The sequence below is a fragment of the Musca autumnalis genome, unplaced genomic scaffold (assembly GCF_047663935.1).
Source record: "Musca autumnalis isolate F117 unplaced genomic scaffold, ASM4766393v1 scaffold_1, whole genome shotgun sequence".
In the NCBI taxonomy this organism is placed as follows: Eukaryota; Metazoa; Arthropoda; class Insecta; order Diptera; family Muscidae; genus Musca; species Musca autumnalis.
This window is the reverse complement of record NW_027411644.1, coordinates 237,469,682-237,488,493: the sequence shown is the minus strand read 5'-3', so window position 1 is coordinate 237,488,493 and position 18,812 is coordinate 237,469,682. Positions and strand designations below refer to the sequence as shown.

Here is an 18,812-nt window from a genome sequence, read left to right as displayed (position 1 = left end):
ACAAAGTGCCCCGCTTCCGACACTCCAACTGAATCGCATAAGAAACATATGACAGTGACGGAAGCGATAATAGAGTTTGGACCGCATAAGTGGAACAGTTTCTTTTGTCATTTTTGTCTTTTCGGAAACAAATGCGACTGTCGCAGTAGACACAACAATCCGCTTTCAGTGACTTTTGCGTCAAGCAAGCGATAGAAAATGTTTGGAGGGTCACTAGTTGTAAACACTCACCGGTCTGTTTGTATGTGCGTACATGTGTGTATTTGCCAATTGGTTAGCAGTTCGCCTGAACATTGTTCGCATTTTTTGTAGATAGGTTTTTACCCTCCAAACATTTTCTATCGCCTGATTGACGCAAAAGTCACTGAAAGGCGATAGTTGTGTCTACTGCGACAGTCGCATTTGTATCCGAAAAGACAAAAATGACTAAAGAAACTGTTCCACTTATGCGGCTCAAACTCTATTATCGCTTCCGTCACTGCTGTATGTTTCTTATGCGATTCAGTTGGAGTGTCGGAACCGTGGCACTTTGAGTGTGCATTAGGTACTCATGCAGGTACCGCTTACGAAACTTTAAGTAGTGACGGAAGCGACAGTTTCTGTAAAAGGCTATTTAGTTTTTTTATTGTTTATTCAAACTTATCATTATTCATTTGATTTTAATGTTACTGCGGTTATAAAAGGTGCATTTTATTATAAAATGTATCAAAAAGAAACAATTTTTATAATACAATGCACCTTTTATAACCGCATTTACATTGAGTTCAAATGAATAATAACACGTTTGATTTACTTTTTTATAAAAGTTGAAAATAAATAATAAATAAACTAAACCGCTTTATTTTCATTTAATTTTTTGTATAAAGTTTGTACCGATAGCTAACAAAACTTCACAAGAAATGAAGAAATCACGTCAATCAAATTGTTTTTCTAATGCTGCCACTATTGTTTTGAAAACAATACTCTCTATAATAGAGAGTAGTATCAATGCTCCAGACTTAAAGCATTTGTTTTTGTACAACATAAAGTGTCGCTTTTTATAATCCTGTAAGTCACGCAGTTGTGACCACATACGGATAAAAAAGCGATAACAACATATTTGTTCTTGTAAAACGACAACAGTCGCATTTTTAACTGAATGCAGACACTTTATAGAGACACATTTACTGAGAGAAGATATATTTAACTTCCAAATGTTTGGAGGGTAATACCAAACTATAAATAAATCGGTCTGAAGATGTAGCTAAAAAAATATTCCAAAACGTGGAGTCTGTGTCCACAACTTTTGGTGGAGAAGGTTTTTGGGAACCTTAAATACCAAATATTGCCAGTTCAGCCTGAAAATGTAGCCAATAACAGCATTATACCTGAAATCGGCCGGTACCGTTTTATAGGGTCTGTATCAAAATATGGAATGATATAGTCCATCTTCGAACTTGACCTGGCTGCAAACAAAAGACGGAACTTTCCAAAAATTCTGTGTCCTATCTCAATTTTTGTGGATGCAAGAATGATTACCACAGACGGACGGACATGCATAGATCGACTAAGAATTTTACTCTTTTTATGAATATAGGGCCGCAAATAATTATTTCAATGCGCTACAAACGGAAAAACAAACTTAATATACCCACTATACAATGATGGAGGGTATATTTTATTAAAAAAACGTTTTTAAATTTAGCATTATTTTTTAGCATTTAAATATTTATTTTAGCATTTTTTAGCATTATTTTAATGCTGATTTAGCTGCAACACTTTTTTAAATCTGGTCACACTGGCTGTGAGCGATAACAAATTTACGCTCACTTAGAGCACATGGGCGCTCTTGTGAGTCACAATGCCTACCCTTGATCTAAAGAGTAACCTGAATAGAGTAAGACTGTGTGCTTACTGAAGAGTTTGCTGTGTGCTAGTAGAGAAATAAAGTCTTGTGTGAATAACTGGAGTGAATAACGTCAATAAAGCATTAAGTCTGTCTGGTTACTTATCCAGCAAGAACTTTCTCAGAGAGTAAGGAGTTTTTATTCTCTTTTGCTAGAAAATTATAATAAGTAAAAACCAGCAAGCAATCAGCTGACTTGCCAAAACAGAACAATTTGTCGGCCAACTAAGGAACCAATGGAAGCAAAAATGTATATTTTATTAAAAATAAAAAAAGAAAATGGCCCAAAAATGGATTTTTACATCTCGCAAACTTTGTTCTAAAAAAAAATAATACAATTGGACTTGCTATTTCCGCAATAAAATTGTTTTTTATATTCACAAACATAAATCAACGAAAAATTAAAAACAGATGATTGATAGTTTTCAGGAAGAAGAAGAGATGCAAATGTTTGCTAGAAGAAATTTGTCCATCAAGAATTTGCAAACTCTCAGTGAAAGAACTGTCAAAATGTCTCTCTCGAATTGCTCTCTTTTGCTGATTTTTTGTGTTAACAGACGACTTCCAGCAACAATTGGTACAAATTTTAGGGTAACCAGACAGGCCTAACATAAAGTTCGTGAGGTCATCCAAAAAGGCCGTTGTGCCAGAGAAAATTGATGCCGCGCATGATCTGATAATTCAAGATCGTCATATAACCCTGTTTTATTTGGTACAAATCATACTGGGGAATAAAACAACGTGTACACGGGATTAAGTTCAAATTGCTAATTCCGTAACAATATATTGTCTACTATTTATTATGTGTTGAAAACCTTTACACCGAAAAGAAAGGAGAACATCCTATTTATTGAATTAAAATACCTGTTGAGCATGATTACCAAGAAATAATATTTTCCCAATAAATAATATCGAGCACAAAGGAATATTAAAATCAGGTTTTTTTTGGCTTCCGTTTTGATTTACATTTCACAGAAAATCATTGAAAAATGTAAGGTATATTTTGCTTTGTTCGAAACAAAATTCTTATGAATGATTAATAAACATTTTTAAAGAAAATGTAAATTACTGTGATTTTCAACAGCAGTACACTAGTCAACGAAAGGTGTACAAACAAATTTTGTACATACTTCTGGTTGAGATTTGGCTGCTGGAAAATCCACTTTTGAAAATAAATTTTGTAAATTACACTGTACAATACAAAAAATAATTACAGGTAAAATCGGGCAGATTATGAAGGAGGACCGAAATACAAAAAAGAAAAATAGAAGACACGTGTATCGGAACTTTGAAAGTTTACGTCGGGAGGTAACCTATATAGGGCGTCCAATATTACGCTTTGTGAACTGTTTTGGAAATATTCGAATTAAGTTTCCTCGTAATCCTTGCATTTACGGCATATACACACAGAACAAAAAAAGGCTTCTCTAACATATGTCCCAAACATATTTTGCAGCAAACATATATTTGTTTGCAAGCAGTTCCAAACATAACATATGTTTGGGTGCAAACAAATTATATGTTATACAAACACAAACCCAAAAGCCCCCCCCCCCCCAAAAAAAAAAACAAACACATACACATACACCAGTGGGCGTTTACTGAGAGCACGGGAGCGTAAATTTCAATGTAAAACACATTACATTTCAATGCGCACTTGCTCTCAATAAGCACTCACTGAATATCTGTAACCTATACACACATTTATAAATAATGGTGGTTGTTTATTGAAACGCATGGAAATAAGCAACAACAGACACATAGGTACATAAAAAATTGCAAAGAAATACATAACAGACTTCAATAAAAGAAAAACGCAATGAAATAATTTATAAAATGTTACACTTTTAAAAAGAAATAAATATATAGAAACATCGATGAACGCTTCTCTTTAGTTGTGAAATAAAACACATTTTCCTCAATGTTGAAATCGTCAGTGGGAAATCAGCATCTGGAATTAAATGAATACACAGTACAACAAAATCGAACTTTTAAAATTACAAGAAACCCCGCACAGATTATGAAAGAGGACCGAAAAAAATAAGACACGTGTATCGGCGTTTTGAAAGTTTGCTTCGGGAAGTGACCTAAACAGGCGTGGCAAGTACCGCCCAATTCTACAGGTTGTGAAATATTCGACATCAGATTCCTTGGAATCCTTGCCAAAGACACTTTGGCAATATTACTGACAGCAGTGCGGGGTATCTTTTTATGAAAAAAATAACCCTTATGCGGGTCACCAAAGGGGTCTTTTTGGTCCCTTTTTTTCAGAAACGTTTAAAAACTCCTTTAAAATGTGATCGTATCAGTTCAAAATATTCTGCATAATTATTTGCCATAAAATTTTACTATAGGTCCCCGAATACACAAAAACTCTAAATCGTACCTAAACTCCAGGAATCTGCCAAAAGTAAAATCACGTTTTAGGGTTAATGTTGTATTTTATCTGGGTTTATTAAGTTTTGTCCCACAAAACTTCATTCTAGATAGAAGATGTCAAAGACAAAAATAATCTCCATCAAATTTCAATATAAGTCGCTGAATAAATGAAATATGTATTTGCAAGATATATCAAGAAAATATGTACATCAAGTTTGCCAACAAAACACCCAAATATTTTTTTTTGAATAAATTTGTTTTGTTTTTTTTTTCGAGTTGATGCATGAAAGTTACATGGAATTTCGTTCTATACGAAAGGTGTTAAAAGCCCCATAGAATGGTTCCTCCCGATTTTCGGTATTTTGAAGGTTGTGGCCTCAATATTCCTCCGAAATGGCTAAAATTTGGTATTAAGCCTCCGCTGGGTGTATAAAACTTTCCCCCAGAATTTTGTCGGGATAGGTCAACGCCTTCATTTAGCCCCCATAGAACGGTACCTCTCGATTTTCGGTATTTTGAAGGTTGTGGCCTCAATATTCCACCGAAATGGCTGAAATTTGGTATTTAGTCTTCATTTGGAGTATAAAACTTTCGCCCAAAATGTTGTTGGTATAGGTCTACGCCTTCGTATAGCCCCTATTGAACGGTACCTCCCGACTTTCGGTATTTTGAAGGTTGTGGCCTCAATATTCCTCCGAAATGGCTAAAATTTGGTATTAAGTCTTCGCTGGGGGTATAAAAGTTTCCCTCAGAATTTTGTCGGTTTAGGTCCACGCCTTTATATAGCCCCCATTGAACGGTACTTCCCGATATTCGGTATTTTGAAGGTGGTGGCCTCAATATTCCTCCGAAATGGCTAAAATTTGGTATTAAGTCTTCGCTGGGTGTATAAAACTTTCCCCCACCATTTTGTTGGCATAGGTCCACGCCTTCATATAGCCCCCATTGAACGGTACCTCCCGATATTCGGTATTTTGAAGTTTGTGGCCTCAATATTCCACCAAAATGGCTGAAATTTGGTATTTAGTCTTCATTTGGAGTATAAAACCTTCGCCCAGAACTTTGTTGGTATAGGTCTACGCCTTCATTTAGCCCCCATAGAACTGTACCTCTCGATTTTCGGTATTTTGAAGGTGGTGGCCTCAATATTCCTCCGAAATGGCTAAAATTTGGTATAAAGTCTTTGCTGGGTGTATAAAACTTTCCCCCAGCATTTTGTTGGCATAGGTCCATACCTTAATATAGCCCCATAGAACGGTACCTCCCGATATTCGGTATTTTGAAGGTTGTGGCCTCAATATTCCTCCGAAATGACTAAAATTTGGTATTGAGTTTTCGTTGGGGGTATTCAACTTTCCCCAGCATTTTGTTGGCATAGGTCCTCACCTTAATATAGCCCCATAGAACGGTACCTCCTGATTTTTGGCATTTTGAAGGTTGTGTCCTCAATATTCCTCCGAAATGACTAAAATTTGGTATTGAGTTTTCGTTGGGGGTATTCAACTTCCCCTCTAATTTTGTCGGTATAGGTCCACGCCTTTATATAGCCCCCATAGAACGGTACTTCCCGAATTTCGGTATTTTTAAGGTTGTTGTCTCAATATTCCACCGAATTGTCAGAAATTTGGTGTTTAGTCTTTATTTGGGATATAAAACTTTCCATATGAAATTTGTCGGTATAGGTCCTTGCCTTTATATAGCCCCCATAGAACGGTTCCTCCCGATTTTCGTAATTCTAAAGGATGTAACGTCAATATCCCACCGAAATGACTGATTTTTGTTATTTATTAGTATATGAACACGCCTTCCTTTATCCCCCAATGAAGCAAACCTCTTAATTATACCCTTAGCATTTAGGCTAGAAAGGGTATCGTAATATTTTGTCCAGGCTTAGTTTAAGTTCGAAGATAGGCCATATCGATTCACTTCTTCGGGTAGCTTTCCCACAAAAGTTCAAAATTTGGTCCAAACTTTGCACATCGTATTATTCCTTCCAGATATACAGTGGCGGCCATATAATTAAGAACGACATCGTATTAAAAAGTGTTTGACTTGCTACGTTCCAAATATTTGAATATTTATATGGAACAAAATTTGTAAATAAATTACACGGTAAGCACTTTCAAATAAAGCCAAAACATGTTTTAATTCTCCCTCGTTTATACGAAAGAAACCACGATTTATTAAAATAGTCATAAATCGACCTGGCCACATAATTAAGAACGATATAAGTAAAGGTTACTTTAAGGTAATTTTCATACACAATATGTGAATATATCGTTATGTATTTTAGAAATAGGTTACTTTGATTCATTTTTAGTATCAAATGTCCTTCAATGGTACATATTATTGCGTCTAAGTTTGATAATTAGGGCATACCTAACGTTTTCAAAATTTTGCCCATAATTTGACGAATTTATTTTATTTTTGGGATCTAAAGCCACAGTTTTGGCTTCCTCTCATTCCCTCGATGACGCTATAAACGATACCCTGTGATTGTCGTTCCAAAGTCGGCGCTTACTTACCCTTAAATTGGCTTTTATCCCACTTCTTTGAGTCCTTTACGAGGGAATTGTCTGGGAAATAGTTTCGTATGAGCCATTTCCACCTTATAAATCGGCAGGATTGTTGTCTGCAGATAGTAGACAGGAAATAAAAAAATAATTTCGTTTTGTACAAAAAATTGGCCTAACGGTACACCGAACAAAAATGAAAGGTTTAATATTTTGAAAGATTTCATTGCACAATGTCTTTGTGGGTGTGGTAGGCATAGTTATGTAAGACTTTTTAATCAATTAAGCTCATATTAATATCAAAACCAGTGAAATCAATAATTTTTATAGATGAAAATACAATTTTTGTATAAACTGTCTGATGTACATACACAAAATTATTGTGGAATTCGAGCATTCAAAACATTATGTTAATTAATGTTATATTCGGTGTGGAATTCTTCCAATTTTTGTATAGACCTTATATTATTGTTTCATTTCCTGTCTACTACCTTCAGACAAAAATCCTACCGCTTTATAAGGTGGAAATGGCTCTTACGAAACTATTTCCCAGACAATTCCCTCGTAAAGGACTCAAAGAAGTGGGATAAAAGCCAATTTAAGGGTAAGTAAGCGCCGACAATGGAACGACAATCACAGGGTATCGTTTATAGCGTCATCGAGGGAATGAGAGGAAGCCAAAACTGTGGCTTTAGATCCCAAAACTAAAATAAATTCGTCAAATTATGGGCAAAATTTTGAAAACGTTAGGTATGCCCTAATTATCAAACTTAGACGCAATAATATGTACCATTGAAGGACATTTGATACTAAAAATGAATCAAAGTAACCTATTTCTAAAATACATAACGATATATTCACATATTGTGTATGAAAATTACCTTAAAGTAACCTTTACTTATATCGTTCTTAATTATGTGGCCAGGTCGATTTATGACTATTTTAATAAATCGTGGTTTCTTTCGTATAAACGAGGGAGAATTAAAACATGTTTTGGCTTTATTTGAAAGTGCTTACCGTGTACTTTATTTACAAATTTTGTTCCATATAAATATTCAAATATTTGGAACGTAGCAAGTCAAACACTTTTTAATACGATGTCGTTCTTAATTATATGGCCGCCACTGTAGATCGGGTTCAAATATGAACTATATCGGCCCACTCCTTCGGGCACCTCCCACACAAAATTCGGATAAAGTGAAGTTTAAGAGCTCCTCTCGGATGGTTTTTAAATTTTCAGTAAGTTGTCCTTGCGGCTTCCTTTACGACGCACAATGGTTCAGGAATCGATTTTCCTGGCCAAAAATCAAAATTTTGTTTTGTCAAAGATATTTAATTTCTATATAGGATTCGATAGTAAACATATTGAAACTAAGGAAACCAAAAAATTAGGCCCAAATATTGGAAGGTGTTGGCGTGGCGTGCTCCTAAAGACGAGCATTTTCCCCATTTTTGGGAAATACGTCGTTTTTGCAAATTTCTGGAGAAAGACGAAGCTATTTCTCGGGAACTATAGCAGATATTGTGTTCACTGGTTTTTTGTAAGGTAGGTAGGATTGTGGCCTTTAAAAATAGTTTTAGTAAATTACATTACAAATTTTTGAAAAAAAAAATTTTTCGACATTTTTTCGATTTTTTTTTAAGTTTTTTTGGTAATTATTTTGTTTATTTGTTAGTGTTTGACCATCTTTAATACATAGGAAAATATAAAAACCACAAAAACACTCATATTTTGATGAAAAATATTTAAAAATCTCAAAAGTTTAACTTTGACCGAACTTTACCAGACCGAACTTGACCGCTTATAATTCGTCTGAAAGCTGATTGTGTTATCTGTCTAACCAAAGAATTATGAATATATCTCTATCCGTTCAAAAGTTACAGAATTTTGACCAGGAAAAAACTATTCTGAACCACTGTGCGACGGGACAATATTTTCTTCGTGATACAAATCAATATATTTTATATACGGCATATTTATAGTGTTTGGTTTGATATTGTTGTTTTTTTTTCTTGGTCAGTGGCTGACGGTATTTTTTTAGGTTTTAGCCACATTATCTTGCCGAAATATCAGAAATTTGGAAATTTTTTTGAGTCTAAAAACTTTCCCCAAGAATTTGTCGGTACAGATCGACGAAATTTGCTGAACTTTGGTTATTAGTCTTCTTCATAAACGAAAGGAAACTAATTGTTCCATTTTACTTCAATATAACTCGTGGTGGAGGGTATAATAAGTTCGGCCCGGCCGAACTTAACGCTTTTCTTACTTGTTTTAACATCCCTTTGTTCCAAAACTGATTTTGAGATTTTGGATCAAAACTTGTAAAATGCCAATGTATCAGGAATTTCTTACTTCCTCTAAGACTACGAATAGTAGGAACAGAAATATGTGAACTATTGCAATTATTTAACAGCGTTATACATTATTTATTAATTAACAACAATAAAATAAAAACATCAATATTGAATTTACTCTCGGGAATCAACTGTAGGTTGTTGTATATACAATCACTTGAGATGAAATATTTAATAATATGCATTAAACAAATGTACAAATTCAATACCTTTGTTCGTACCCATGTACTCGTATGTATGTACCTTTGTGTGAGTTTTTAGTTATGTTTATAAATTGTTTTGTATCATCTTCATTTCAATTCAAGTTCATTCATTCATTTGCTCAGCTTTTAAATTAACACTCAACCAAACTAAATATTAAGTTTTTTTTTAAGATAAAAAGCAAACCCGCAACAAAATCAAGCTGCAAAGCAAACAGTCACTATCGATAAGAAGAAAAAAAATCAGCAGTCACAGAAAACCCGTCACTTACACAATGAGATGATGATAATGACGATGATGATGAAAAGTAGAAGTCAAAAATTTTAGTTAAAACCTAAAAATAATGAAAAAATTTTTAGTCGATAAAGAGCAATAAACGGGAACGAATGAACGCATGCGAACAGCATCTTAAATAAAGAAAAAAAAAAACAAGACAAGATAAGTGAACAAAATAACCAAAAAGCAAACTAAAATACAATTTTGTGTTTCATGTATAAAACGTGCAATTAATAAAAAGCAAAAAGAAAAAAAAAAAAATAAACGCTAAAATAAATCTCCAAAATATTTTAATGTGCTTTGAGTGAAAATAAAATTATAAAAATGCATAAAACATCAATAATAACGGTAATAATATGCGTGATGGAAAAATTACCAAAACACATCAATAAAGATGACCCTTTACAAAAAACAAAAGATTTAAGACACAAACAAGCTAAAAATATTTTAACCTGATCGAAGAAAAAAAAAATAAATAAAACAAAGTGCCGTGATAATCGTTTAAAAAATCCAACTAAAAACCCCAATGATTGTATGAATCAACATCTTTGAATGAATATTTGGGGGTCCTACTCCAACAACAAAATAAACTTCGATTTTTAAAGACCATTCAAAGTGTAACACTTAAATTATTAATTTGTTTTTGTTTCCATCGGTCTTAATACGTATTCTCCCCCCATTTATTTATGTTAATTAATACAATTAATTATTAATAATGATGTTGTTGTTGTTTTCATTTTAGTTTTTATGTATCTTAGCCATACATTCTCTTCAGGTTTATGGAGAATCTTTATTCGAAACCAAGTAAGTTTAACATTACTAACTAATCAGCAGAAGATACGTTGTTATGACTAAGTTTGGAAAAATCATTGTAAATATTAAATTTACATTTAAATTTAATATGAAAATAAAGGATAATCTTTTTAAACAACAAGTAAGAACGGCGTTAAGTTCGGCCGGGCAGAACTTTTTATACCCTCTACCATGAGTTGTTGTATTGAAGTCAAATGGAACAATAATTTTACTTTCGGTTATGAAAATATGTCAAATCAGGAGGTACCTGCGTACATACCAATATATTAACCTATAGTGACTATTTTCTGCGTGAAGGTTTTCTACCCATATCTATGAACCCACAATATCTTTTCAATGACAGCTATGTATATTAAAACGTTTATCTTTACCCACAATTCTCTGTTGTCATGTTTTATACCCACGTCGAATACAATATGCCAAATTTCAACCATTTCGGTAGGATAATGTGTCATCTGGGGGCTATATCACAACATGGATCTTTACCGACCATTCTCAGCAGGAAAATCTTGTACCACCAAGACGAAGACAAAATACCATATCAGCCTTTCATTTAGATAATGTGGACAAAAATTGTCGAGAGGTATCTTTTATGGGGTTACATTAGAACATAGACCTATACCGACAATTCCTGACAGGAATGCTGTATATGCCCAACGAAGACTAAAATCCGACTTTTTCTCATTTCTTTAAGATAATGCGGCTAAAATTTTGAAAATACCGAAAATCGGAGGCTACTGTTTTGTTGGAGCTATATCAAAACGTGAACCTATACTGACAAATTTTTGGTGGAAAAAATTTCCCCCAAAAATTTCAGCCATTTCGATAAGATAATATGGCTTAAACCTTCAAAATACAGAAAATCGGGAGGTACCGTTATATGTGGGCTATATCTAAACGTGGACCTACATTTCTGGGACTTGCGCATAGACCACTGAGCTTATTAGCCTTCTGATTGTTTGTCCAGGGCCACGAATTCTGCGCATGATTCTTATTAGCTTGTTTGCTGTACCCAATGCTCTTTCTGTTATCATTTCTACATGGTCTTTGAATGATACTTTGCAATCTAATAGTACTCCCAAATATTTAAGACTTTTATTAAATTATTAGGGTGCAGTTGGTCGACAATTAGCGCGACGTCGTCTGCGTATCCGACTAGTTTTGTTCCTTCGGGTAGATTTAAATTTAGAAGGCCATCGTACATCACGTCCATAGAAAAGGTCCTAATACAGACCCTTGTGGAACGCCAGATGTTATCCCATATTTTTCTGTTCCCAGATCTGTATCAAACATTAGTATCGTATCTTGTAGATAGCTGTCAATCATTCTGACTAAATAGCTGTCAATCATTCTGACTAATGGCTGAGTTAAAAGCATTTTTTATATCAAGGGTTATAATTGCACAAAAACCTTTTTGATGCATCGATAACCTTGCTGTCTCCACTACATTTTTTATGGTATCTACCGTCGATTTTCTCTTAACAAAACCAAACTGCAATTTAGAGAAGCCTCCGTTTTTGTTTTGTTCCTCCTCCAATCTATTTAGTAATAGCTTTTCTACAAATTTTCCGCAAGAGTCCAGCATGCAGAGTGGTCTGTATGAGGATGGATTCTCTAACGGTTTATAATTCTTCCGTAAAAGTACGAGTTTTTGTTGTTTCCAGATTTTGAGGAACGTTCCTTGCATGAGACACTGGTTAAAAGTGTGCTCGAATAGTTCAGCCCATTCTTTACCCACAATAGATATTACCACGTTGGGGATTCCGTCTGTACCTGGTGCTTTTCGTTTTTTTAGATTATTGGTTGCATTTCTAATTTCGGCATTAGTGAAAAGCTTCACATTTTCTATCGTTGCAGAGGGCACATTTTTTCTGCTGCACGCAGAGAAAAAATATTTTTCGCTTTTGTTGGAACAAAAATATATGTTTTGGTTCCAAAAATGTATTTGTTTTGTTCAACCATTGTAATCCAAATCCAAAAATACCATCTTTTGTTCCAAACATAGAAAACAAAAACAACTTTCGAATTTCCGCAATATTGTTAAAATCGTTAACAATACCGATTGTAGGAACTATCATAATCTAATTTTGTTTACAAAAAGTATTGTCAATACAGAAAACCAGCCCAGAAATTTTTGATTTGAGTGCATATACTTCTCATATACACTTTTCGCATAACTTAGATATAAATGTCGCGTATAATATTGCAATCATTGATGAACACAATACATGGTTTACTGCATTGGCTGACAACAAAGACAAACAAAAAGCCACAAGAACCCACCACAACATAAGGAATAATTAAACACCATAACAAACATGAAAAGGAAAGAAGAATGAAACAAAACAGAAACAAATAAAAACAAGAGTCTCACGAGTCACACACAAAAACAAATGTAAAGGCAGCATGTCATACAAACACACCACAACTCACCAAAATTGTTTTTTCAACACGGCATCGAATAGCGAGAGAAGAGAAACAAATTTTCGAAGAAAAGAGAGAAATATTGTTCAGTTGACACAAACTGTTTTTGGATTTACAATACTACATGAGGAATCCAACAATATGTTAACAATACATATTTTGCTCTTGGAATATTGTTGGATCAAACATATTTTTTTCTCTGCGTGTGTCAGTGCTCTCAGGGAATAACGTGCGAACGTACCCTTCTAGGGCCTCAGGATCGCCCATTCTTCGAGTGGCCACGCGTTTTGCTTTGAGGCATTTTTTCATAGTTCAGCGATTTCATCGCACCACCAATAAACTGGTTTTCTGGTTTTGTTAAAAATCTTTGTTTTCGGCATCCCTGCCTCACATACTTGGGAAAGGATTTCCATAAGTTGTTCTACAGTATAGTTTAGATCTGCATGGTTTCTTAAAACGAAGCTCCCTTTGATGTCTAATATTTTTTCTTTGCATCTTTCAGGGTTCATCTTCCTTGTGTTCCATCTTGGTTTAACGGTGTTTTCTACAGCGTTATTGGAATCTATATCCAGTGTGATGTATTGATGATCACTTAGAGTCTCATCATCGAGTACTTTCCACTGCCGTGTTTTGGTTGCAAGCGATAGTAAGGCAAATGTGATATCAATGATCGAGTTTGCTTCACCGCGCACAAATGTAGGTGTATTTGCCTTATTGAGAATAATTAGCCCAAGATATGCTATCATTTCGCTGACTACTTTTGTCCGTTGTTCTGGCGAACCATTCGTGTGATTTGCTGTTGAAGTCGCCTCCAATGAGCACGGGTGTGTCATGGCTTTTTATGTGGAATATAAGTTTATTTATGCCTTATAAGAATTCCGACATCTCAATGTTAGGAGAAAAATAGCAACTATAAACTCGTATGCCGTTTATGTGCGCTACGACGAAGTTCTCATGATTTTCCTCTACTTTGCGTATATTCAGGCGAGGATTCCTTACATACACAGCAGCATTACCCTTCTTATCCTGGTACAGTTTATTAGATTCACGAGCTCTGTATTGCTCGCTTATTAATATTATATCTACATTTTTTCTTCGGCTTGCTTTATCAGCAAGTCTTGAGCTTGACGACCCCTGCCAACATTTATTTGAAGAATCTTAAAACCCATTGCACAAAGTGCCCCTTCCCATGTAATGGGTAATGTTTTTCTCTCCGGCCTCTAGACAAATGACACATCGCGGCTGTTTTTGGCACGTACTCGCTTTGTGTCCGTCAATTCCACATCTTCTGCACATTTTACTGCGATCTTTTCCTTGGCCGTCTCGTGCAATGTGATTTTTTTCCAAACATCTGTAGCACCGCTTGGCGAATATTTTTCTCCTTATCCTACAATCTATAAGGCCCACTTCAATAAACCTACTCTTTAAGATTTTCTCAGCAATGTTTCCAGAAATTTCTACTAAGGCTTGTTTTGTACCTCTGTAGAAATTTCTGATATTAAGCACTTTGATTTCAGAAGCATCAGTATCCTTGGAAGCTTCAAGGATGCTGTTTACGATCTCAGCCTCATCCGTAGTTGCTTCGATATCTCTGATATCCACTAAAAATTTCTCCTTTTGCTTTTGTACTACGACATTTTCACCGAATGAAGATTTGATTGCACTTTCAAATTTTTTGGCTTGCCCATATCCCTTTCCTAGCACAATGCGTACATTGTCGTCCTTAGTTTTGTGGATTCTCTTTATTCCCACTCCAATTTCCACAGGTTTGATAGAGGTTTTCATTTTCTTCAAGATATCGGCGTAGGACGAATCGTTGGCTTGTATCGTAACTGATTCGCCCTTGGTTTTAACCGGGTTCTTGTGCGTCTTTTTCGGAGTTGTGTTTATCTTTTTTCTTTCTTTTGAAATAAAGGGTGCTTCCTTAGACGCTTTCTGAAAGTAAGTGTTCTTCCATAGACCCTTTCTGAATGAAAGGTTGCTTCCGTAGACCCATTCTGAAAGAAAAGGTGCTTCCATAAACCCTTTTTGGAAGAAAGGGTGCTTCCATAGACCTTTTATGAATGAAGGGGTGCTTCCATAGACCCTTTCTGAAAGGACGGGTACTTTCATAAACCCTTTCCGAAAGAAAAGGTGTTTCCATAAACGCTTTCTGAAGGAAAGGGTGCTTCCATAGGCCCTTTATGAAAGAAAGGGTTCTTCCATAGACCCTTTTCGAATGAAAGGGTGCTTCCATAGACCCTTTTCGAATGAAAGGGTGCTTCCATAGACGCTTTCTAAAAGAAAGGGTGCTTCCATAGACGCTTTCTAAAAGAAAGGGTGATTCCATAGACCTTTTCTGAAAGAAAGGGTGCTTCCGTAGGCCCTTTCTGAAAGAAAGGGTGGTTCCGTAGACCCTGTCTGAAAGAAGGGTGCTTCCATAGGCCCTTCCTGAAAGAAAGGGTGATTCCATAGACCCTTTCTGCTTCCAGAGACCCTTTATGATAGACAGGATGCCTCATGGACACTTTTTAAAAGAAAGAGTGCTTCCATAGACACTTTCTGAAAGAAAGGGTGCTTCCATAGACCTTTTCTGAAAGAAAGGGTGCTTCCATAGACCTTTTATGAAAGAAAGGGTGCTTCCATAGAACTTTTTTGAAAGAAAGGGTGCTTCCATAGACCTTTTCTGAAAGAAAGGGTGCTTCCGTACACATTTTCTTAAAGAAAGGGTGCTTCCGTACACCTTTTCTTAAAGAAAGGGTGCTTCCGTACATCTTTACTTAAAGAAAGTTTGCTTCCATAGACCCTTTTTGAAAGAAAAGGTGCTTCCATAGACCCTTTTTGAATGAAAAGGTGCTTCCATAGACCCTTTTTGAATGAAAGGGTGCTTCCATAGACCTTTTCTGAAAGAAAGGGTTCTTCCATAGATCCATTCTGAAAGAAAGAAAGGGTGCTTCCATAGACGTTTTTTGAAAGATAGGGTGCTTCCGTAGAACCTTTCTGAAAGAAAGGGTGCTTACATAGACCCTTTCTGAATGAAGGGGTGCTTCGATAGACCCTTTCTGAAAGAAATGGTGCTTCCTTAGACACTTTCTGAAAGAAGGTGTTCTTCCATAGACCCTTTCTGAAAGAAAAAGTGCTTCCATAGACACTTTCTGAAAGAACGGGTGCTTCCGTAGACCTTTTCCGAAATAAGGTGTTTTTCCATAGACCCTTTCTGAAAGAAATGGTGCTTCAAAGACCCTTTCTGGAAGACCCTTTATGAAAGGGTGATTCCATAAAACCTTTCTGAAAGAAAGGGTGCTTCCATAGACCGTTTCCATGGAGCCTTTCAGAAAGAAAGGGAGCTTCCATGAACTCTTTCTTAAAAAAAGCTTCCATCGACACTGTCTGAAAGAAACGGTGCTTCCATAGGCCATTTCCAAATCATTGACATACAGTGTCGGCCAAAACTAAAGCACTCCCTCAGTTATTTATTTAAATTATATTTTTTTAAGAAAACAAGGTTGTAATTTGTTGTGTGTTTTTCTTTTTAGTTATTTATATCTTTATTATATAAAAACACTAACTTAAGGAATTCTGAATGTAATAAAAAAAGTTAAAATTCTAAAAACATTTGAAATCGTTAATAAAAGTTGACAAAACTAAAGCGCCCCCAATTTAAGGAAAAGTCCATAGATCCTTTATGAAAGAAAGGGTGCTTCCTGAGACCCCTATGCCAAATCATTGACATACATATACCAATATCAATGATTTGGCATAGTTCCGATCCACATTACGGTACCTACAGTTTCTACATATTTTGTAACAAACTCGTATAATAAAATCAATTTATTTGAAATACGGCATAATTATTAGGTTTGCTTCTTTTTTTGGTCATAGGCTGAGGGGATATATACCCTTCAGCACAGCTGACGGATACCTTCTTACTTGTTTGGTCTGAAATAATCTGCTTTTGGTACTTGTTTTTGTTTTATACATTCATATTTTTCGATGGACCCGTAAGGTACCCTCCGGAGAATAAATATAAACACATAATTAGAATAAATATAAATTAACTGTCAGTTTTTAATGGAAATGCATGCGTATGTCAGAAAATATATTTGACATATTTACTTTTAGAAATAGAAAACAATGAACACATATTTCGAAATTTTAAAGAATGGAAACACATTTATATTAATAAAATGTGTTAAAACCCTAGACAACAAATCAGAAGTGTCTAACATTGTGGAGAGTTCCAAAATTAATACCATTATGACAGACTGAGGAAAAGTGGAACAACAAAAACAAATGCATAAATGTATTACTGTGGCAGATGAATTTATGAATGTTCTATTTTTAAATAAATACGTACAGGGTTATTCTGTACATACCTTGTCATTCATGAGGTCTTAAAATATTTTGGAATGTCAAATGGATGAGATGATAATGTGATAAAATAAGAACATTGTGTAAATTTAATTTTCACAATATTAAAGAGGTGTAAAAATTTAAAATTGGTGGTAGATATAGATGAATTTCAATTAGAAATGTGATGAGGATACTGTCCAAAAAAATAATATACATTGTGTATTCTTGAGAAAGAAATTTAAATTATATGTATATATAAAAAGCTGTTGTTACGAAAGTTATTCAACATATCTCGGTATAGACTATTCAAAAATATAGATCATAATTGTTATATAGAAATAATTTTTACACATTTTCACTACAAAAAAAAATTAAAATTAATATTTTTACTTTTCAGTGCAATCCCAGAACTCGATCTAGAAACTGAAGGCGCAACAAGTTATTCCAATTTTTATCCATATAGTGAAAATGAATATCAATATAGACGCTATGGGCGGCATAATCCGTACAATCTCTTTGGTTCTGACATTGGTTTTAACAATGAAGATGATGAGGACGATGATACATTCCATGGACACAATCATGATTATCATGATCATTTTCATGGAATTCATGAAACAAAACGTACACCACATCCAGTTTATGGTGGTAGTATTCCATCAAAACCTTATGGAGGAAGTTATGGTGGACCATCGCTGCATGTAAATACTGGCTATGGAAGACCAGGAGGATATTCTGGACATCCTACATTTTCTGGACGTAAGTTTTGTTCTATACAATCCAAGAAAATCAATTGCTATTATTTTATGTTTCTAGGGATACCTCCACGTTTCCCTCCTCCACCGGTAACAGATCAAAATTTTATTAATCCATGGGGTGGACAGCGCCCGAAACCAAATTGGATACCTTTCACCCCTGCCACTGGCAATAAGGATGTCATATCCCAAATTCCAAATATTCCAAGAACAACACCAATACCAACAACTACATCAAGTACATCTTCGACTACAGCAAAGCCACCGGTAACAACATCAGCCACAACAAATGCTCAGATACCAACGACGACCACAAGCACCATTGATCCGCTGGAAATAGATTTACGTTCTGGTTTTAAATAATAAAAACTGAGTAATTTAAGAGTCACAAATAAAATATAGATTTCTCGTGTTTTTTTATTTGAGGTAGGAGAATTTAAGGCATGGACTGCCTATTTTCAAAATATAGATTATATCTGTGGAACTACAACATACATATAAGAAAGAAATATAGTTCTAATCGAGTTACCGCTCTAAATTTTAAACATAGGTTTATAACGAGCCAAAAAGATAAAAGAACAAGTAAAAAAGTATCAGTCGGCTTTGTCGACAGAGATATACCCTCAGCCTGTGCAAATTGAAACAATTCTTTCAAAAAAAAACTTATGTATTTAGGGGGTTTCAAAATTTTGGTCGTATGAACCGACAAAAATGTTGATTAGGATTAAAGTTCAAAAATTTTGCGGAAAAGGTACTTAAAGGAATGGACCGTCATAGACCATGGGGGTGCCATTGGGGTTTTTACACCCTTCGGGCTGTTTTCTCAAGAAGTATGGACTTGCCCCTTAAACAACTTTTACCATCGTAATTGAGGCAGCG

General features: G+C 34.9%; 1 protein-coding gene across 1 annotated transcript; it reads left to right on the top strand.

Moving 5' to 3' along the window:
• Positions 1-9,602: 9,602 nt before the first annotated feature.
• LOC141391128 (uncharacterized) lies at positions 9,603-18,334 on the top strand. The gene is made up of 4 exons (XM_073964045.1): positions 9,603-9,957; positions 10,352-10,413; positions 17,576-17,937; positions 17,995-18,334. Exons 1-4 carry the CDS (start codon positions 9,934-9,936, stop codon positions 18,294-18,296), a joined length of 750 nt encoding a protein of 249 aa, XP_073820146.1. The 5' UTR covers positions 9,603-9,933; the 3' UTR covers positions 18,297-18,334.
• Positions 18,335-18,812: the final 478 nt, after the last annotated feature.